Source organism: Leucopleurus acutus, assembly GCF_964270905.1.
Source record: "Leucopleurus acutus genome assembly, chromosome: 6".
Classification (NCBI taxonomy): domain Eukaryota; kingdom Metazoa; phylum Chordata; class Mammalia; order Artiodactyla; family Delphinidae; genus Leucopleurus; species Leucopleurus acutus.
In genome coordinates this window covers 52,981,949-53,003,067 of record NC_139149.1, presented here as the reverse complement: position 1 = coordinate 53,003,067, position 21,119 = coordinate 52,981,949, and the positions used below count along the sequence as shown (strand labels likewise).

The 21,119-nt window shown below is 37.2% G+C and overlaps 1 protein-coding gene across 1 annotated transcript in view; it reads left to right on the top strand.

The window, feature by feature from the left end:
* The window catches only part of TTC21B (tetratricopeptide repeat domain 21B), an 86,567-nt gene that overhangs the window by 62,714 nt on the left and 2,734 nt on the right, over nt 1-21,119 (top strand). The window contains exons 23-27 of the mRNA XM_082841513.1: nt 7,391-7,541; nt 7,733-7,894; nt 9,930-10,125; nt 13,972-14,196; nt 18,157-18,277. Of these exons, the coding sequence (XP_082697639.1) occupies nt 7,391-7,541; nt 7,733-7,894; nt 9,930-10,125; nt 13,972-14,196; nt 18,157-18,277 (855 nt within the window). The remainder of the gene's footprint in view (nt 1-7,390; nt 7,542-7,732; nt 7,895-9,929; nt 10,126-13,971; nt 14,197-18,156; nt 18,278-21,119) is intronic.

Here is a 21,119-nt window from a genome sequence, read left to right as displayed (position 1 = left end):
ATGAATTCAGTTGCAGGATACAAAATTAATACACAGAAACCTCTTGTATTCCTATACACTAACAACGAAAGATCAAAAAGAGAAATTGAAGAAACAATCCCATTTACCATCACATCAAAAATAATAAAATACTCAGGAATAGACCTACCTAAGAAGACAAAACACCTGTAATTCTGAAAACTATAAGACACCAATGAAAGAAATCAGTGATGACACAAACAGATGGAAAGATACAACATATTCTTGGATCGGAAGGATCACAATATTGTCACAATGACTATACTCCCCAAGGCAGTCGACAGATTCACTGCAATCCCTAGCAGATTACCAATGGCATTTTTCACAGACCTAGAACAAAACATTTTAAATTTGTATGGAGACACAAAAGACCCCAAATAGCCAAAGTAATCTTCAGAAAGAAAAATGGAGCTGGCGGAATCAGGTTCCCTGACTTCAGACTATTCTACAAAGCTACAGTCATCAAGACAGTTTGGTACTGGCACAAAAACAGAGATATAGATCAATGGATCAGGATAGAAAGCCCAGAAATAAAACCATGCACCTATGGTCAATTCATCTTATGACAAAAGAGGCAAGACAATGGTGAAAAGACATCTCTTTAGTAAATTGTGCTGGGAAAACTGGACAGTTACATGTAAAAGAATGAACTTAGAACATTCTTTAACGCCTTTTTTTTTTACATCTTTATTGGAGTATAATTGCTTTACAATGGTGTGTTCGTTTCTGCTTTATAACAAAGTGAATCAGTTATACATATGCATATGTCCCAATATCTCTTCTCTCTTGTGTCTCCCTCCTTCCCACCCTCCCTATCCCACCCCTCTAGGTCATTACAAAGCACCAAGCTGATCTCCCAGTGCTATGCGGCTGCTTCCCACTAGCTAGTTATTTTACATTTGGTAGTGTATATATGTCCATGCCACTCTCTCACTTTGTCCCAGCGTACTCTTCCCCCTCCCCGTATCCTCAAGTCCATTCTCTAGTAGGTCTGTGTTTTTATTGCCATCTTGCCCCTAGGTTCTTCATGACCTTTCTTTTTTTTTTAGATTCCATATATATGTGTTAGCATACGGTATTTGTTTTTCTCTTTCTGACTTACTTCACTCTGTATGACAGACTCTAGGTCCATCCACTTCACTACAAATAACTCAATTTCGTTTCTTTTTATGGCTGAGTAATATTCCATCGTATATATGTGCCACATCTTCTTTATTCATTCATCTGTTGGTGGACACTTAGGTTGCTTCCTTGTCCTGGCTGTTGTAAATAGAGCTTCAGTGAACATTTTGGTACATGTAATACCCTTTTGAAAAATAAACTTAAAATGTATTAAAGACCTAAATGTAAGGCCTGATGCTATAAAACTCTTCAAAGAAAACAAGCAGAACACTCTTCAGCATAAATATGAGCAATATCTTTTTCATCCACCTCCTAGAGTAATGAAAATAAAAATAAGTAAATGGGACCTAATTAAACTCAAAAGCTGTTGCACAGCAAAGGAAACCATAAACAAAACAAAAAGACAACCCACAGAATGAGAGAAAATATTTGCAAATGATGTGACTAACAAGGGATTAATCTCCAAAATCTACAAACACCTCATGCAGCTCAATAGCAAAAAAACAAACAACCCAATCAAAAAATGGGGCAGAAGACCTAAATAGACATTTCTCCAAAGAAGATATACAGATTGCCAACAAACACATGAAAGGATGCTCAGCATCACTAATTATTAGAGAAATGCAAATCAAACCTACAATGAGGTATCACCTCACACCAGTTAGAATGGCCATCATCAAAAAGTCTGTAAACAATAAATGCTGGAGAGGGTGTGGAGGAAAGGGAACCCTCCTGCACTGTTGGTGGCAATGTAAATTGATACAGTCACTATGGAGAATAGTATGGAGGTTCCTTAAAAAACTAAAAATAGAGCTACCATATATATGATCCGGCAATCCCACTCCTGGGCATATATCCAGAGAAAACCATAATTCAAAAAGATACATGCTTCCCAATGTTCACTGCAGCACTGTTTACAGTAGCCAACACATGGAAGCAACCTAAACATCCATCAACAGATGAATGGATAAAGAAGATGTAGTACATATATCCAATGGAATATTACTCAGCCAATAAAAAGAACAAAGTAATGCCATTTGCAGCAACATGGATGGACCTGGAGATTATCATATTAAGTGAAGTAAGTCAAACAGACAAATATGATGTTACTGTATGTGGAATCCAAAAAAATTGATACAAATGAACTTATTTACAAAGCAGAAACAGACTCATAGACTTAGAAAACAAACTTATGGTTACCAAAGGGGAAAGGTTGGGGGGGGGGGAGGGATAAATTGGGAGTTTGGGATTGATACATACACACTACTATATTTAAAATAGATAAGGACCTACTGTATAGCACAGGGAACTCTGCTCAGTATTCTCTAATAACCTAAATGGGAAAAGATACATGTGTATGTGTAACTGAATCACTTTGCTGAACACTTGACTGTACTCCAATATAAAGTAAAAAATAAAAAAATATATATATAAGAACAGCTTTATTGATATGTAAAAAAAAAAAATTTCTTAGACAAGCAAAAACTAAAAGAATACAGCAATACTAAACCTATCCTTAAGGAAATATTGAAAAGTCTTCTCTAAATAGAAAAGAAGTAAGAATATATAGGAAAGAGAAAATCAGTTGGAAAGCAAATCACCTGAATAAGCCAGTACACAGATTAAAAAAAAAAAAAATCAGAAAATTTCTGTGAAAGTGATGATAACCACAATGAACAGCAAAAGGAAGAGCATGAAGATGTAAAAAGATGGGTGAGGAGAGTAAGAAAAAGTGGATTTTTTTTTTTCATTTCCTAGAATGTGTTTGAGCGTATATGACTACCAGTCTAAGGCAAGTAGATATAGGATGGGGTTCACATACTTGAAAAACAAGGTAGCCACAAGTCAAAAACATACACTAGATTCACAGAAACCAAAAAGAAGAGAACATAAGTATAATACAAAAGAAAATAATCAAACCACAAAAGGAAAAACAAAAAAAAAAAGGGACCAAGCAGAAATATAAAATCAACGGGAAAACAAGGTTAAAATGCAATAAATACATATCTGTCAATAACTACTTTAAATGTCAATGGAGTAAATGCTCCAGTCGATAGACACAGTAGCAGATTGGATAAAGAAAACAAGAGCCTACAATATGCTGCCTACAAGAGACCCACTTTAGGGCAAAGGACACACATAGATTGAAAGTGAATGGATGGGAAAAGATATTTCATGCAAATGCAAATAAAAAGAAATCAGGAGTTTCATTGCTCATATCAGACAAAATAGACATTAGAACAAAGACCATAAAGATAGATAAAGAAGGACACTATATAATGATAAAAGGAACAATACAAGAGGAGGATTTTATACTCATCAACATATATGTACTTAATATAGGAGCACCCAAATACATAAAACATACTAAAGGGAGAAATTGACAAGAATACAATAATAGTAGGAGACATTTACACCCCACTCACATCAATGGACAGGTCTTCTGGACAGAAAATCACTAAGGCAACAGATCCTAAGTGATAGAGTCAAACAGTCAGACTTACTTGATATGTTCAGGACATTACATCCAAAAAAGCAATACACATTCTTAAGTGCACGTGGAACATTCTCTAGGATTGACCACATACTAGGGCGCAAGACAGGCCTCAACAAATTTAAGAGTATAGAAATTATCTCAAGCACCTTTTCTGACAACAATGGCATAAAACTAGAAATCAACCACAGAAAAATGAGAAAAAAATGATTTCATGGAGACTAAACAACATGCTGCTAAAAAACCAATGGGTAAACAATGAAATCAAAGAGGAAATTAAAAAATACCTGGAGACAAATGACAATGAAAACACAACCATACCAAATGTATGGTGTATGGCAAAAGCATTTCTTAGAGGGAAGGTTATAGCAATATAGGCCTTCCTCAAAAGACAAGAAAAATCTTAAACAGCCGAATCTACCACTTAAAAGAATTAGAAAAAGAAGAACAAACAAAACCTGAACTCAGCAGAAGGAAGGAAATAATAAAGATCATAAAGGAAATAAGATAGAGATTAAAGAGCTAGAAAATACCAGTAAAACCAAGAGCTGGTTCTTTGAAAGGGTAAAGCTTCTGCACAGGAAAGGAAACCATAAACAAAATAAAAGGACAGCCCACAGAAAGGGGGAAAATATTTGCAAATGATACAACTAACAAGGGCTTAATTTCCAAAATATACAAACAGCTCATACAACTCAACAATAAAAATACAACCCAATTGAAAAATGGATAGAAGACCTAAATAGACATTTTTCCAAAGAATAAATACAAATAGTCAGTAGCCACGTGAAAAAATGTTCAACATCGCTAATTTAGAGAAATGCAAATCAAAACTACAATGAAGTACCACCTCACACTGGTCAGAATGTCCATCATTAAGAAATCTATAAATAACAAATGCTGAAGAGGATGTGGAGAAAAGGGAACCCTCCTGCACTTTTGGTGGGAATGTAAGTTGGTACAGACACTACAGAAAACAGTATGGAGGTTCCTGAGAAAATTAAAAATAGAATTACATTTTATGATCCAGCAATCCCACTCCTGGCTATATATCCAGACAAAACTCTAATCCAAAAAGAAACATGCACCCCTGTGTTCATAGCAGCACTATTCACAGTAGCCAAAACATGGAAACAATTTAAATGTCCATTGATAGAGGAATGGATAAGGAAGATATGGTACATATATACAATGGAATACTACTCAGCCATAAAAAAATGAAATAATGCCATTTGCAGCAACAGGGATGCAACTAGAGATTATCATACTAAGCGAAGTAAGTCAGAAAGAGAAAGACAAATACCATATAATATCACTTATATGTGGAATCTAAAATATGACTCAAACGAAACTATCTACAAAACAGACTCAAGGACATAGAGAACAGATTTGTGATTGCCATGGCGGAGGGGGCTGGAGGAGGGATGGAGTGGGAGGTTGGGGTCAGCAGAGGTAAGCTATTATATGTGGAATGAATAGACAGCAGTGTCCTACTGTATAGCACAAAGAACTATATTTAGTATCCTGTGATTAATCACAATGGAAAAGAATATTTTAAAAAGTATATATATGTGTAAATCACTTTTCTGTACAGCAGAAATTCACACAATATTGTAAATCAACTATATACATCAACAAAAATTTTTTAAAAGGCAAATGATGATGTCAACCTGGATTATTTTGACATCATGTAAAAGAATAGATGCAAAGCTTACAGAGGTTCCTTTTTTAATGATATTTTGCTAAAACATATGTAAAATTTGCCATGTTAGCCATTCTAAAGTGTATTGTTCAGTGGCATTAAGTACATTCACATTTTTGTGTAACCATCACCATGATGCATCTCAAGAACTTTTTCATCATTCCAAACTGAAATTCTGTACACTAACTCACCATTCCCTGTAGGCCCTGGCAACCACCAGCTACTTTCTGCCTCTATGAATTTGATTCCTCTAGATACCTTATACAAGTGGAATCATACAGTATTGTCCTTTTTTGTCTGGCTTATTTCACTTCATATAATGTCTTCAAGGGTTATCCATGTTGTAGCGTGTCAGAATTTCCTTTTCAAGTTGAATAATATGCCATTATATGTATATATCATGTTTTGTTTATCCATGCGTCCATTGGTGGACATTTGGGTTGTTTCCACCTTTGGCTACTGTGAATAATGCTGCTGTGAACACTGGTATACAAATATTTGATTAGGTGCCTGCTTTCAGTTCTTGGGGGTATATACCCAGAAGTGGAAGTGCTGGATTATATGGTATCTTCTCTTTTCTTGGAAAATAGAAACAGGATAAATTTCTTTTAAAAGTTTTTGTTAGTGTGTGTGTTTTAATTCTAGGAATTCACCCTATCAAAGTGAATCAAATAGCTTATATAAATAAGGATTTTTATAAATTCCCTACTATGAGTCCTGTGCTAATTGAAACTTGTGAGCCCAAATATTAATACATAAAAAACACAACTATAGGGCTTCCCTGGTGGCGCAGTGGTTGGGAGTCTGCCTGTCGGTGCAGGGGACATGGGTTCGTGCCCCGGTCCGGGAGGATCCCGCGTGCCGCGGAGCGGCTGGGCCCGTGAGCCATGGCCACTGAGCCTGCACATCCGGAGCCTGTGCTCCGCAACGGGAGAGGCCACAGCATTGACAGGCCTGTGTACAGCAAAAACAAACAAACAAACAAAAAAAACCCCACAACTATAGAGAAATAAAATGTGAGCCATCAATATAATAGAATATTGTGCAGTCACTAAAGTGTTTTTGAAGTCCATTTAATGACAATTGGGAAATGTTTACTATATAATGTTGAATCAAAATCAGAACCCCAAGTGTGACTCCAACTTTGTATATATGTAAGCAACATATTTCACTGTTTACATTTAAATATTTATAGATTGATTTTTACTCATAAATATATGACAGGAAACGTACCAAAATGTGGTAATCTCTAGTTGGTGGGAATATGAGTGATTTTTTTTCTCCTTTATACTTTTCTGTACTTTTCCAAATTTTCTAAAGTGTCCATACATTATTTTCACTATCTTAAAATGTATTAACATGATTCTCAAAATTTAGTATCCTAGTGATGAGAAAGAACTGAATAGAATTAGAAGAAGCCATTCTAGAAACCTGTCAAGAAATTATACCTGGGACTAAATAACTAGTTCTTTTTCCTTAGAAGATAATATAGGATTAAAATACTGGGACTAGTATGTTAAGGTTATAATATGGTAAGCTGGTATCGAGTGTGTTAGGTACACGTACACCTTAAGGCAAGTCTGCAGTAAAATTATTGCCCACCCTAAACATTATCATCAACGTGTACTGTTCTCACTCGCTTCCTAGCTGCAGTAAGTAGGGAAGCAGGTCTCAGAGGTAGACTTCTCCTGTGCAATCAAACTGATCCTCCTGAATTTTACATTTAAGAGTCTAGATTATACAGAGGCTGTTTCTAGGTTTTGGTCCCAGGAATGACAATTGAAAAGTAAGACACAACAAATGTACATTTTTATAGATTTGCCTATATTGAACATTCTCTCACTGTGACCAGACCAACCCATCCCTTATCATTTGATAAATCATCCATTGTCTGTACAGTCTCTTTAGAGACTCAAAACCTCTAAGGCACTAAATTTAAATTTATATTTAAATTGCACTTCATTTGAAGCAAAGTATACTTTAATGAAGAAGGATTTTAACCATCAAAGCAAAAGCTATAAAATGTCCATAACTGAAATGTTCTTTGTTTCTAGATAATTATATGACCTTATCTCGTTTAATTGATCTCCTAAGAAGATGTGGAAAACTTGAGGATGTTCCAAGATTTTTCTTAATGGCTGAGAAACGTAACTCCAGAGCAAAACTGGAGCCAGGATTTCAGTACTGTAAAGGATTATATCTTTGGTAAATTTATTGGCAAATAAATTCTACATAATAGGTTGTTTTCCTCATTGTGACTAAAGTAGAATACACTTTGAATTTTTAAAATTCTGTATTTTAAAATATAATAGTTTTATTTACAAAACAAATTATAAACGACTTAAAGTTTGTAGTTAGTGATTGCAATAAGTAATTGTTTTTAAACATCTAACAAGGTATACTGGAGAACCAAATGATGCCCTTCGACATTTTAATAAGGCTCGGAAAGACAGTGACTGGGGCCAAAATGCCCTTTATAATATGATAGAAATCTGTTTGAATCCAGATAATGAAACTATTGGAGGTGAAGTATTTGAAAATCTGGATGGAGACCTGGGGTGAGTAGTATTTGACAAGTTACTCTTTTTTCCAGAAACACTGGTTGGGGATAATCAAGGATATCTTATAAAAGAGAACTAAATTCCAGGATAGCACTAATGGCAGTTTAGCGAATAAATCATAGCTGGGAATAACTGTTCTCTGAAACAAGCATGACATACTTTTAGAAGGTTTTCTAAATCAGAACAGACATGCTATTGAAGACACTCCCCTAATTGCTCTGTGGAAAACAGAATGAATCGTAGGGTGATTACCTTGGCAAAAATTGTCCGCATAATAATAATAGTAACTTCTTAACAGATGGCTCTCTGCCAGATCTTGGCTGTATACTGTATATGCATTGCCTTATTTATTCCCTTTAACAATGTGTGAAAAAGCTCCAAGTTAACCTAACGTGATGGAGTTAGAAAATGGTGGAGGCAAGATTTAGACTGAGTCCTCCCTGGCCTCAGAGCGCCATCTGTTGGCCACTCTGGTGCACTGCGGCTAAGTGGTTATACTTCTGTCAGGCTACACTTGTTGCTCGCCCTCTCCTCAGGGTCAGGGAAGGCAGGGTGGGGAGTGTATAAGGGTGTAAGGGGAGTAGGAGAGGTCACTGCCCCCAGGAGCATGCATGCAATTTACCTGGTCGGCAAGGCAGTGTCTGAAGCCATTCAGTCTTGCAACAAAACAGAAGTGAGTTAAATTGTTATTAAGTGTTGCAGGAATTCATAGTGCAGAGCAGTCAGGGGAAGCTGCTTAGAGGAGTGGGAGAAATGAAAACCTGACTGCTGAGAGGTTTCAGTGGCAGTCCTGAAGGCTTGGATTACAGAGACCATTGAAAGATTTAGAGCGGGAAGGTTAAGGAAACATTCTGTTTTGCAACTATAGGCTGTCCCCATGGAAATCTTCAGCAATAGGTTGAAAACACCAAATTTGGAATATAGAACTCAGAAGGGAGGTCACAGCTTGAGATACAGATTTGGAGGTTAGGTGCTCAGAGTGGGTAGTTGGAACCCCATGAATGGCCTCTTTTCGAGTAGAATGTAGTGACGGAAGTCTGAGAACTAAATTTGGGGTGTGCTAACATTTAAGGAGATTGGAGGAAGGGAGGTAAGGATAGGGCAATGACTGGTGGAAAGAGAAGGAAAACTGTAATCTTACAGAAGAAACAAAAGGAGGGGAGCTTGAAAGAAGATTACCAACAGTGTAAAATGTTTTAGAGAAGGTAAAAGCCTGAGGAGAAGATCAATAGCTTTAGTGATTAGGCTTTAAGAATTTAATTTCCTTTCATTAATTGATTTATTTATACATTATATCTGGGTGTGGGTATGTATATAAGAAAATTGCTATTACACATTCGAATTATTGCACTTAAAATTTATAACCTCTTGACAAGTAAAGAATTTCTTTTCTGAGAACCTAATAGGCAACTGGGTGAGGAACATTAGTATACTTTATATGTCTGGCAAACTTAGATTCAAATCTATTAGCTATGTGATCTTTGGCAAATTACTTTATCTGCTGGAGCCTTGGTTTTCTCATATGTAAAATGGATTCAGCATACACTGAATGAAATAACACAGTGCTTGGCACATAGGAAGTGCTTTAACAAAGTTAGTTACTTTCTGCTCACTCCTTTTTTTAATTAATTATTTTTTAATTGAAGTATATAGTTGCTTTACAGTATTTTATAGTCTCCCTTCTTTCTTTCGTTTTCTGAGTAGGTATGCTATTTGATAATTGTATAATTCTACTTACCCTGAATTCTGGTTTTATATTAGCTAAAACGAACACATTTACCACTGGTGGATGGTATCCAATTTTTGTTTTCAGTCTAAAGTGAATAAATGTTTAATGGTGTTTTATTGAAGCTATGTTAGGTTTGTTTTTAAAACTGTAACTGTGCTTTACTTTGTATTAGAAGAGAATGAGTGACATTCTTCAGTAGGATTACTTTTAAATTGGTGAGAAAAATAGAAACCAATGTACCCTAATCTCAATGAATTTTACTTAATGAGTGATAGACATAGATTTATTTTGTATTGTATACAGTAATTCAACTGAGAAGCAAGAGTCTGTGCAGTTAGCAGTGAGAACAGCAGAAAAGCTCCTTAAGGAACTAAAACCTCAGACTGTTCAGGGTCACGTGCAGCTTCGCATAATGGAAAACTGTTGCCTAATGGCTACCAAACAGAAATCTAATGTCGAGCAGGCATTGAATACCTTCACTGAAATAGCAACGTTGGAGGTTAGTAGATTTTCTTTTTCAACTTCATGTTAGCTTTCCTTGGTGGTGTTGAAATATGTACTTTAATTAGTTATTTGTTTTCTGAAGATTGACTTCATTATTTACTATTATTAAAAATTAGATATATAGTTTGGTATGATTTTACATCATGTACCTTTGTTTTCAGAGGAGACATTATTACATGTTGACGTGTTGTTATGTTTATCTCTATTAGAACAGTGAGTTCTAGAGAAGGGAAATTCTGCAAGAGGGCATAAATTAATTCTCAAGGGAATGGCTTTCTCCTCTGTGTTGTTAAGTGTAGCCTAGGTTAACTTACTAAGTGAAAACAAACACCTGGCTGCCTTGATAGCTCACCTTTTCACTTACGTGAACTTGAAATTTTTCCAGCTCTAGAGCTAAGTGAGATCAGTACTGACAACTTATAATTCAGTCATGCAGATAATGATGTTGTTCTTTAGTGACACTGAAATCACCCCCTGTGATAATAATAATAAATATTAAATAATAATAAATTATTTTATTACTGTTAGATCAAAGGCTTTCTCCTCTTTTCAGCCCATTCAGACCCACTGCCCTTCTCACCCTCTGGGCCTTTTATTTCTCCTTCCCTCACACAGTGCTGTAATTCTCCAATTATTTGTTATTAAGGAAGGAATTCTAGGTACCCATCCCATCAACAGTTGGTAGTAGCTAGTTCTAAGCATGCATGCACTTGGGATTTCATGTTCTTCTACTCACTGGTGTTGTAAGCCGTGGGAGACTCATGTGGGGCCTCTCACAGGATGTACAGAATTTTGCTGTTTTCTTGTGGTTCAGAGGTCACAGCAGCAGCAGTAAATGACCAAAACCTCCTACAGTGACCCCTCCCCCCTGCCTCCCAGGACCCTGGAGGGCTTTGGAAAACCTGCAACTCCTGTTGTTGCAAATTTGGGTGCAAGTATCCATGGTGGCACTTGACCACCACTGTAAGCCGCCCTGGGGACAAAACAGCAAGGCAGCAGCCGCCCAGTTCCATCCTCAAGCAGAGCCCCTCTGCTGACATTGAAGCAGTGCTCAGTTGAATTGACTGCAGCAGCAGATGGATGACAGCAGCTGACAGAACCAGAAATAGGACTGTCCTGTAAGTCTAAGAAAATCTGTAAAACATGATAAGGCACCATTGCAAGTAAGGTGTCATAGCTCCCTAACGTTGGGAAGTAACGTTCTATCATGTAAGGAGAGTTTAAACTGTGAGGTTTGAGAGAGAACACTAAAAGCAGTAAGTGACATCACAGCTGTTTCCTAGAGAGACTGCCAGTTCTTTGTTTTGCTGAGACTACATTATTTTTCTTATCATTCTTACATATGTGATTAGTAATATACGGTCCTCAAATCTGTTTACTGGCCATACTGTCCAAAGACTGATGTATGCATTGAAGTTTAGTAAGTGAATTTTATCTTGCCTTTTTCCCTTTTAACTCATAGGCTGCATATATTAAATATAATGAATATTCATTAAGTAACCAGTGGGTGCTGAGCACAGTCGGAATCACAAAGATAAACCACATATAGACCCTTTCTTCAAGTTTCTCGTAGTCTAGGGAAGATGAGACACAGATACTGAGTGTAATGCAAAGCAAAATCTGTTACGTTCTGTCCTAAAGTTGCAAATAACAGTGCTGTAGGACAGGGGCTCCCAACCCCCAGGACGTGGACCGTCCGGGGCCTGTTAGGAACTGGACCAGCCAGCAGGAGGGGAGCAGCGGGCAAGCGAGCGAAGCTTCATCTGCTGCTCCCCGTGGCTCGTGTTACTGCCTGAACCATCCCCCCGCCTGCCCCCCGCCCGTGGAAAAATTGACTTCCACGAAACTGGTCCCTGGTGCCAAAAAGGTTGGGGACCACTGCTGTAGGAGATAGTATAAGGAGAGCTGAGAGACCCCTTCCATGGAAGAAGGTATGATTTAAGAAGAACCAGGGTAAATTGCATTTTCACAGGCAGAGTTGGAGGAAGTGCATTCTAAGTTAAGGGGAAAACGTGAACAAAGGCAGGGAGGCATTGAAGCATAGGGTAGATTCACAGCACTATGTGGCCTTCAGATTGACTGAAAAATGACAGGAAGACATGGGAGGAACCAGTGGAAGAAGCATTAAACCCAATCTAAAATGTTTCCCCTTCCTTTCTTCCCCTCACCTTGAACCATAAAGGTACACTGTTTATAACAGAGCTGTATTGTCTTCTGTGATGTAAAGTTGTTGCAGTTCAGAGTGACAGAGAGAGAAAAGCTGGCTGAACATCTTATGTTATGTCTGCACCAGAAGAGGCATCATGGGCCTAGCGCAGGGGCTAGAATGCAAGTCTGCAGTTTTAGAAACCGTTCTTCAGTTCACTCAGGAGTGATTTCAAGCTGTGAGGAATTGATTCATTCTAATCAAACTCAAAGTGTGTGATTTTTAAATCAGAGTTTATTTTTAAAGGTATAGTGTGGGATATTTTTAGTATGTGAATAGGTCTGGACATTTTTCCAGGACCCTTCTCTTCTTGGGCTGTCCTAGGATCTGGCTGACAAATGCATAGTAGGTCTGTATTTTCTTTCCTTTCTAGCCCTCCTGGGATGGGGGATACTGTTCAATAATTAATAATATCCCACACGTCTTCAAAATCTACTACCAAATTGGTTGTATTTGGCGTTCAAATAAAAAACTTTCCGCCATTCCTTAATCAGGAGAACAAATTACATATTGAGAGTTTACTGATAGACATAAAATTAGACCCAAGGAAGTTTTATATTCCTACAAACCATGTTCATCAGACTCTAGTGAATTGCCCTTCTCTATTCCAGGGTTATTTCTGACTTCCAACCATGATCAGTGTTGGACATTGAACTTTTTAACACTCTGCTCTCCTTTTGTTCGTTATTAGTTACTGAAACTTGCTATCTTACAGTGCACCTTTATTATAGTCATGATATAATTTCTACATCACAGTTTCTCATCTTTTATTTATATTTTAAATGGAAGTCTTTCTCTTTATAAAAGCATCACGGTCCCTCTGCTGAAATTTGAGAAGCACTTTATCTTTGTCAGATTCATACACATAACTGCATAGGTATGTTAGTTTTCTGGATAGACCGCTAATGGTCTCCATTTTATACCAATTCTTAATAGCTTGTTGGTTTCGCAGAGTGACATTTTCTGACTCTGAGCTCTGTCTAAAAGAATATCATCTTTTATAGTTACTATCAAGGAGCTGCAGCCTCCAAATCTAAAAGCATATTTTAAGGCATGAGTTTATTTCATATAGTTTCCAAATGAGTAATTAATTTCATGCCTTATTTATAACATTTCATTAACCAGACTTTATTGGGAGAAGAGGCTTTTGAATAAAATGAAAAGGGAGGAGGAAAAGAGCAGTAGAAGTCAGTATAGATAAGGAATATCATTTGCAGGTAAATCGTTCTGTTAGTCCTGTTTTATAGGTGAAAGAACTAAGGAGCCAGAATGCTGAATCTGAAACATAAATGTTCAATTAGGACTACAATGAGATAGAATTTTATTTTTTCTGTTTCTGTACAAAACTGAAACAGTCTCATTAAAGAACAAGTTTTCCTAATTGTCTGGAATTGCGTGGTTACCGCACCTGCATTCTTACTGAACTACCTGGACCAGATGGTTCCTCCTGGTAGCCTGAGGTTACTGGATGTGTTACATAATGACCATATCACAGTATTTAAGTGAAGCCAGCAATAGAATCCACAGGCCGGTCCTTATATTATGTAGCACTTGCTTCTTTCCATGTGTTTTTCTTTTAAACATGGCACATTTATGTTTGTGTATCTGGGGGTCTCAACTCTTGTTTCCTTATAGAAGGATCATATTCCAGCACTTTTGGGAATGGCAACAGCTTATATGATCTTGAAACAAACTCCACGAGCCCGAAACCAGCTGAAAAGGATTGCAAAAATGAACTGGAATCCTATTGATGCTGAGGACTTTGAGAGGAGTTGGCTGCTGCTTGCTGACATTTATATTCAATCAGCAAAGTACGACATGGCAGAAGAGCTGTTAAAAAGGTGCCTGCGTCATAACAGGGTAGGTGACTGAGGAGTGAAAAATAATTGGTAGCCTTTGTTGTATAAGCTTTCTATATAGGTTTTTTTTTTTTTTTTTTTTTTTTTTTTTTTGCGCGGTACGCGGGCCTGTCACTGTTGTGGCCTCTCCCGTTGCGGAGCACAGGCTCCTGACGCGCAGGCTCAGCGGCCATGGCTCACGGGCCCAGCCGCTCCGCGGCATGTGGGATCTTCCCGGACCAGGGCACGAACCCGCGTCCCCTGCATCGGCAGGCGGACTCCCAACCACTGTGCCACCAGGGAAGCCCTCTATATAGGTTTTTATAGAGTGTTGGTCCATTTCTAGGGATTTCTGTGTGTTTTTAGAGAATTAAATGTTTGTTTTTACCACAATCAGGAAATAAACATTAGTAATAAAAAAGAAGCCATTTGCCCTTGAAAATAAAGAAAGAGAGATTGCAGTTTCAAGTTTCAGCTGTGGTTTGCCCTACTTACAGAAAGTGTTTTGGAATGTCAAGCGTTTGCCTGTGATTATCCATCTCATCCCAGAGCTAATGAAAGTTGCAGAAGAGCATTAATTGCAGACGTCTGTCCCTCCTGTTAAATACTCCTGATGAACTGACTGCAGCTGCGTGTTGTTTTCTCATTATTAGAATCCACTCTGCATAATATATTTTGTAGGGAAAAGTGTTTTAAGCATTTAATTTGATTTGTCTAATGAAAAGTCCGTATCTTCGGTAGAAAAGTGCGTATCTTAGGTATAAAACTGAAAATCTTCAAGTCCTTAGAATTTAAGGCTCTTTACTAACAGTGCCTTTTGGTATTTAATTGCCCAGAAAAGGATGTCTTTTTATAACATGTTTTAAGTTAAGAATTTGTTACTATTTATTGAGAAATAATTGTGCTCAACTTAGAAACTTAAGGATATTTATCTTTATAGAGTCTTATCAGTTACTTCAAAATCTTAATCACAGCAAATCTATGTTTTATTCCCTTTGAGCCAGTTAGATTACAAAATAGATCATTTGTTTTCCAAAGAGGAGTCATGATCGTCTAATACTATTAAGTTATTTTCTTGGGGACTTTAAAAACCTAAAATATCAAGCCATTTATCAATTTATGTAATTATACATGTAATTTAAGTTACATTGGCCTTAAAAAACAGAATACTTATTAATAGGCTCTGAAAAATCTAAACCGCCAAATAACTAACCCTTACATGCCTAATCGAGGCTTAAGCAAGATTTCATGGGAATTAAGGTTTCAGTGCAGATAGAGTTTCAATTTGCCAGAATGCAGACAGCAATACATTGCATGATTGAACATGACGGCTGCTTTAGAGGCGTCAGCCCTACTGCTGAGGCATGACAATATTGGAAGCATGAAATTCAGGAACCAGAGCTTAGAAACTTTGAATTATATAATTAAAAAATGGAGATCATCCAGATCTGGGGCAGGAAATGTGCAAGATGACAGTAGACCATCTTGTCATAACAGATGGCAAGGAAGCTATCAGTGATAATTGGAGTCATGTCAGGGACTCAAGAGCCAACTTGAGGACACTCCCACTAGCCAAAGTTGAGACACTTTAGATATCAGTAATAACTGCACTGAGTTGGAACACATCAAATATGTCTAAGTCCATGAGTTTACAAAGATCCAAAAAAAAAAACAACCCTAATTGGTCACCACTGAAATATGCTAATAAACTGACTTATTTCTAAAGCTGGCAAATAAAGGGAAAGAATTAAGTATCTATCCTGCCTTTTCTGTATGAACAATACTGCTGGGAAACAAAATAGTGGAAAAGGAGGTGTTTCTCATTATAGATGTTTTCCAGCTAATAAATGAAGAAAGAATGATAGAATGTCACTATTTTCCAACCATGATGAATTAATGAATGGGTATAACATCACAAGACATTACGTGCCACGTGATGGAAGAACACACCATCTATGAGAGGGTCAGAGTGGGGTGACACAGGTGAAACACTCACTCCAGGTCCGAAATTTAAAGGAGCACTTAAAATCTCAGTAATTATCGGGACTTCCCTGGTGGTCCAATGGCTAAGGCTCCGTGCTCCCAGTGCAGGGGGCCTGGGTTCGATCCCTGGTCAGGGAACTAGATCCCACACGCTGCTACTCAGAGTTCGCATGCTGCAACTAAAAAAAACAGGATCCCGCATGCCACAACTAAAAAGATCCCACATGCCGCAACGAATATCCCGCACCAGCAACGAAGATCCCACGTGCTGCAACTAAGACCCGGCACAGCCAAATAAATAAATAAATATATATATATAGATTTTTTAAAAATCTCAGTGATGATCTTAGTTAACTGATGCTGCTATAACAAAGTACCATAGACTGGGTGGCTTATAAACACCAGAAATTTATCAATATTTCTCACAGTTCTAGATGCTGGAAGTCTAAGATTAGGGTGCCAGCATGGTTGGGTTGTAGTGATAACCCTCTTCCTGGTTGCAGACTAATGAGTTCTCACTGTGTCCTCACATGGCAGAAAAAGAGGGCAAGGAGGCTCTCTGGGGTCCCTTTTATAAGGTCACTAATCCCATTCAGGAGGGCTCCACCCAAATGACCTGTTCACCTCCCCAAAGCCTCACCTCCTAATACAATCACACTGGATGCTAGGATTTCAACATATGAATTTGGGGGAACGTAAACACTCAGTCCAATGTAGTGATCAGGATGAATGACATTTAATGCAATATTTTTTTAACAAAGTATCAAAAGGTAAAACAGGTAGGATCTTACAGTGCTGTGCTGAGCTATATTGAAGCCTGAAGCAAAAAGGGAAAATGTGTGCCCTGATCCATGTTTGTGTGTATTTTTTAATGGTTAATAGTTTTCATGAAAATATTAGTGATGTATCTTCTTGCATTAAAATAAGGAAAGTAAAATTATGATAAAGAGAAAAAATATTCAAACTTAAAATAACGCAGTGAATTTTAATATACCTACTTTTCTATTTTTTAAAATTAACACTCTGGGAAAAAATAGCAATTAAAAAATACCTAAAAACATGTATACAGCATTGTGCATTTTTGCTTTTTCATAAGGAGCAGTGTGACTCGGTTGAGCACTGACCTATGAAGTAAGTAGTTTCACCTCTTTCCCCTTAAGTCAAAATCGGATACAAACCTCTAGATCTAATACAATTTCCAGGAAATATCAATGACATAGGAATATATTATATAACCACTATAAGGATGCACTCACCTAAATCTGGGCTGTGAGAAACTCTAGGATGAACATTCTTGTTTCTTCTACATTTAATTGCAAGGAAAGAGACAGAGAGGAGACTTCTAGATCAAAAGGAAGTTTAGGGACATTTCAACCAGTCACAGTGTGTGGCCCTTATTTGAATCCTCATCCTAACATGCAAACAAAAAAGTATGTTAAGACTATTTGAAATTTGAATAGTGACTGGATATTTGGTGATATCAAGGAGTTGTTACATTTTAGGTGTGATAATTTGTGGTTATGTTGAAAGAAAGTCCTTATTTTTAAAGAGGCATACTAAAATATTTATGGATGAAATGATGTAGTATCTGAGGGTTTTTTATCTGATAATACAGAAGGACAAGTGTATGGAGTAGTGAAACAGTATCAGTCAGGAGTTCATTGTTGAAGACATGGGTTCAGGGGGTCCATCATACTGTAATTTCTATATGTGTTAGAATTACTTGTAATAAAAAGTGTACATGTATATGTATATGTATAAAATATCTCCTTCCCTCTCACCCAAAAGTCCTGATTCTGTAGGTTTGAGATAGGGGCTCAGCATCAGAATCTTTTTTTAAGTCCCATAGATGATTGGATTGCATAGCCAAGGTTGAAAACCACTGTTTTATGTGCCATTTAAATGAGTTGATATGGTTGACCTCTATAGTCATAAGCACTCCATAAAATCTTAGTGATATCAAGTGTAATCTGTTGATACATCTTGCACTTTTCTTCAGTCTTGCTGCAAAGCTTATGAATATATGGGATACATTATGGAAAAAGAGCAAGCATATACAGACGCTGCCTTAAACTATGAGATGGCGTGGAAACATGGCAATCAGACAAATCCAGCAGTAGGTGAGTTTAAAATTTAGACACTAGGTTTTCACAGGACACGTGGGTTTTATATGTAAATCTTCATTTAAATGCATTTGTTTTTTCTCTTTAAGGACAAAATACACATTAAGAGCCAACATCCTTTGTTGGACCGTCTGAAAAATAAATTTTATATTTATAATAGATTATTAGCTACTCAGTTATTAGGTGTAGTTTCCTGAGATTCAAACTCCACCTCAGCCGCCTTAAAGGACATCCGATCTAATTCTGCCCTTTCTTTCCCTTCACCCTCTAATTCCAGAATGGTGATGCTGTGGGGGGAAGGTGTTTCATTGTGAAGGAAGTGGGAAGACATTGCATCAAATCAAGTCCTCCTGGTTTCTTTACTGCAGAACTTCTCAAAGCCTCTAAACCCTAATATATACTGTGATGGATATCACAGAGGGGACATGTTTCCCACAGTAATTTGACTACGGAACTTTTTTTTTTCTCTTGAGCATCTATAAACGTCATTTGGTTCCAGTGGTAGCCCATTGGTTTGAGGAAGGCTAGTCTCCAGTATCTGTAACAGATGGGCAGCATCTGGAATATACTTAGTGACTCCTGGGGAGCTCCTCCCCAGGCCTCTCTTTCTTTGTGTTGCACTGAAATAGGCTTCATTGACACTGCCCTGTCTGTTCTCTGGAGCAACCCACATAGTCCTTCCGCCCTTATGCATAATGGCCCTCTAATTGCAAACTCTGTCATTGTCTCTCCTCAGTTTCTCTCCAAACCATCCTCAGGTGCTTGTCCATTCTTGCTTTCAAGTCTTTCACCCTCCTTGCTGTCTCCTGGAAACTCTCAAATAGTATTTCCCAAACTTTGCTTTGGAATACTGGGTGAGATATTAATAGTTATTTCTTTAAAAACAGAGAGTTGAGCGTGAGGAGATGAGGTTCCATGGCCAAATAGGTTTCGAAAAGGCAATTTTATTTGTCCATGTCCCTCTTGACCTGCTGTGCCAGAAATGAACAAGTTCTTAAGTATGATTTAAGAACGAATTGTATGTATAATGAAGCTATGTTTTTAAATTAGGCATTTAGTAGTTGATAGTTCAACCTAAGATGGCATCTGTCTTTTTAGCAGCCGTGGCACAGTGATGACTCAGATTTAATCTGCAGTCAGATTGGTCATCTTTAGACTTACTGCTGTCAGTTCAGGACTTCCCCTACCTTGTATTTTTCTGAGGTCTGTTATTTTACTAGACTTGTATAGAGCCCAGGAACTAACGCTTCCTTCTCAGGTATTGTGCGTCTTACAGAATTAAAATCAGCTTGTAAAATGAGCATTCCTTAAAATCCTTAAAATATATTTAATTTTGGTGCTTTATTCCCCAGAAGGAATACAGTTAGAAGCTCAGTTGTTTAAATACTCCGTTCCTTGGAAGACCAGCAAATAAAGAGATTTCAAGTCAGTAGTTCCTTCACTGTGTTATCTTTGTGTTTTATAGGTGATTTTTTCAGTTCCTCTGACTTCTCCTTAGTTGGCATTTCTCTGAGGCTCTAAATTAATTCTCACAGTTTCTTCCTTAAGATTATCATTGCATCCAGTACCCCCAGCCTGCCTGGCCAAGTTAATGATGCATTTATTTCACTTTTTCACTTGTCAGGAAATCCTTCAAATCATAGTTGTGTTCTTTTCATAGGATTCAGGCATGAGTACTGTAACTGTGAAAGGCACCAGGAACTGAGATCCACTGAGAGGAGAACACAGTCATGTTTCTCCCTTCAGTCATTCCCAGGTTACGTGACAGTCACTAGGCTGTTCACATTGTTCGTGTTCACGAGCGCACTCTCTCTCTCCCCCGTTTTTTTTCCTGATTACAAAGAGTTGAATTCTTAGAAGCCTGACAGGTGTCATGCAGCTGCGGTACACGTGTTCTTTGCCATTTCTAGCTCTTCATTTCCTCTCTAAAGTTTTTTGAAGGAAATGATCTATCAAGTTTCTTTCAATATGAAAACTTTGTGCTTCTAATTTAGTGTTTACACAGAAAAAAAATGCTAATATTTGCGTGGTACTCAAATTTTTAAAAGCATTTCACAACAAGTATTTCATTTGATCTTTAAACTTACACTAAGAGCAGAGTTATCCTTCCATTTTTGGATGAGGAAACTTGAGATTGACAGCTCAGGTGACTTGTCTAAGGTCTCAAAGCTAGTCAGGAAGCCAGAAACCAAAAGTTAAGTCTAGGTTTTTTTGGCTCTAGTTTCCATGTTTGGCATGACATCTTATGTTGTTTTCCTTTTTAAATGTCCTTTTAAATGTTCCTTTTTTTTTTCAATGCTTAACAGTGGCTTTATTAGGTGAATGCTTGAAAGTATTCAACATTAAATTCAATTTACTTCACATGTTTGCAAACACATCATTAGCAATTCTTAACTATTTCAAATCAACTAATTTGAAGTACAGAAGGCTTGTTTTCAAATAACTCTTCTGAGGTGACACTAAGACTGAAAGAAACCTATGACTTGAGTCCAGGTCTCTAATAAACTCTATTTATTAATCTTTTTTATAATTATTTTCTAATGATACCAAGTTTACCTCTCTGACACTTACTGCTTTCATCTTGGACATTTCTCGTGTGTGTGTGTGTGTGTGTGTGTGTGTGTGTGTGTGTGTGTATCGAATACAATGAATTTTAGATAATTCTTTTTCCTTAACTTTTTGCTACCGTATGATTGCATTAGCCAGCAATTCTTTTAAAACATTGTTCTGAAATTCTAAAAACTTGCTTTGGTACTTTGATTAAGGCCTAAGAGCAACATTCAGATTTCCCTTTTTCATATTTCTAAATGGTAAAGCAAGATATTTAATTTATGAGTTA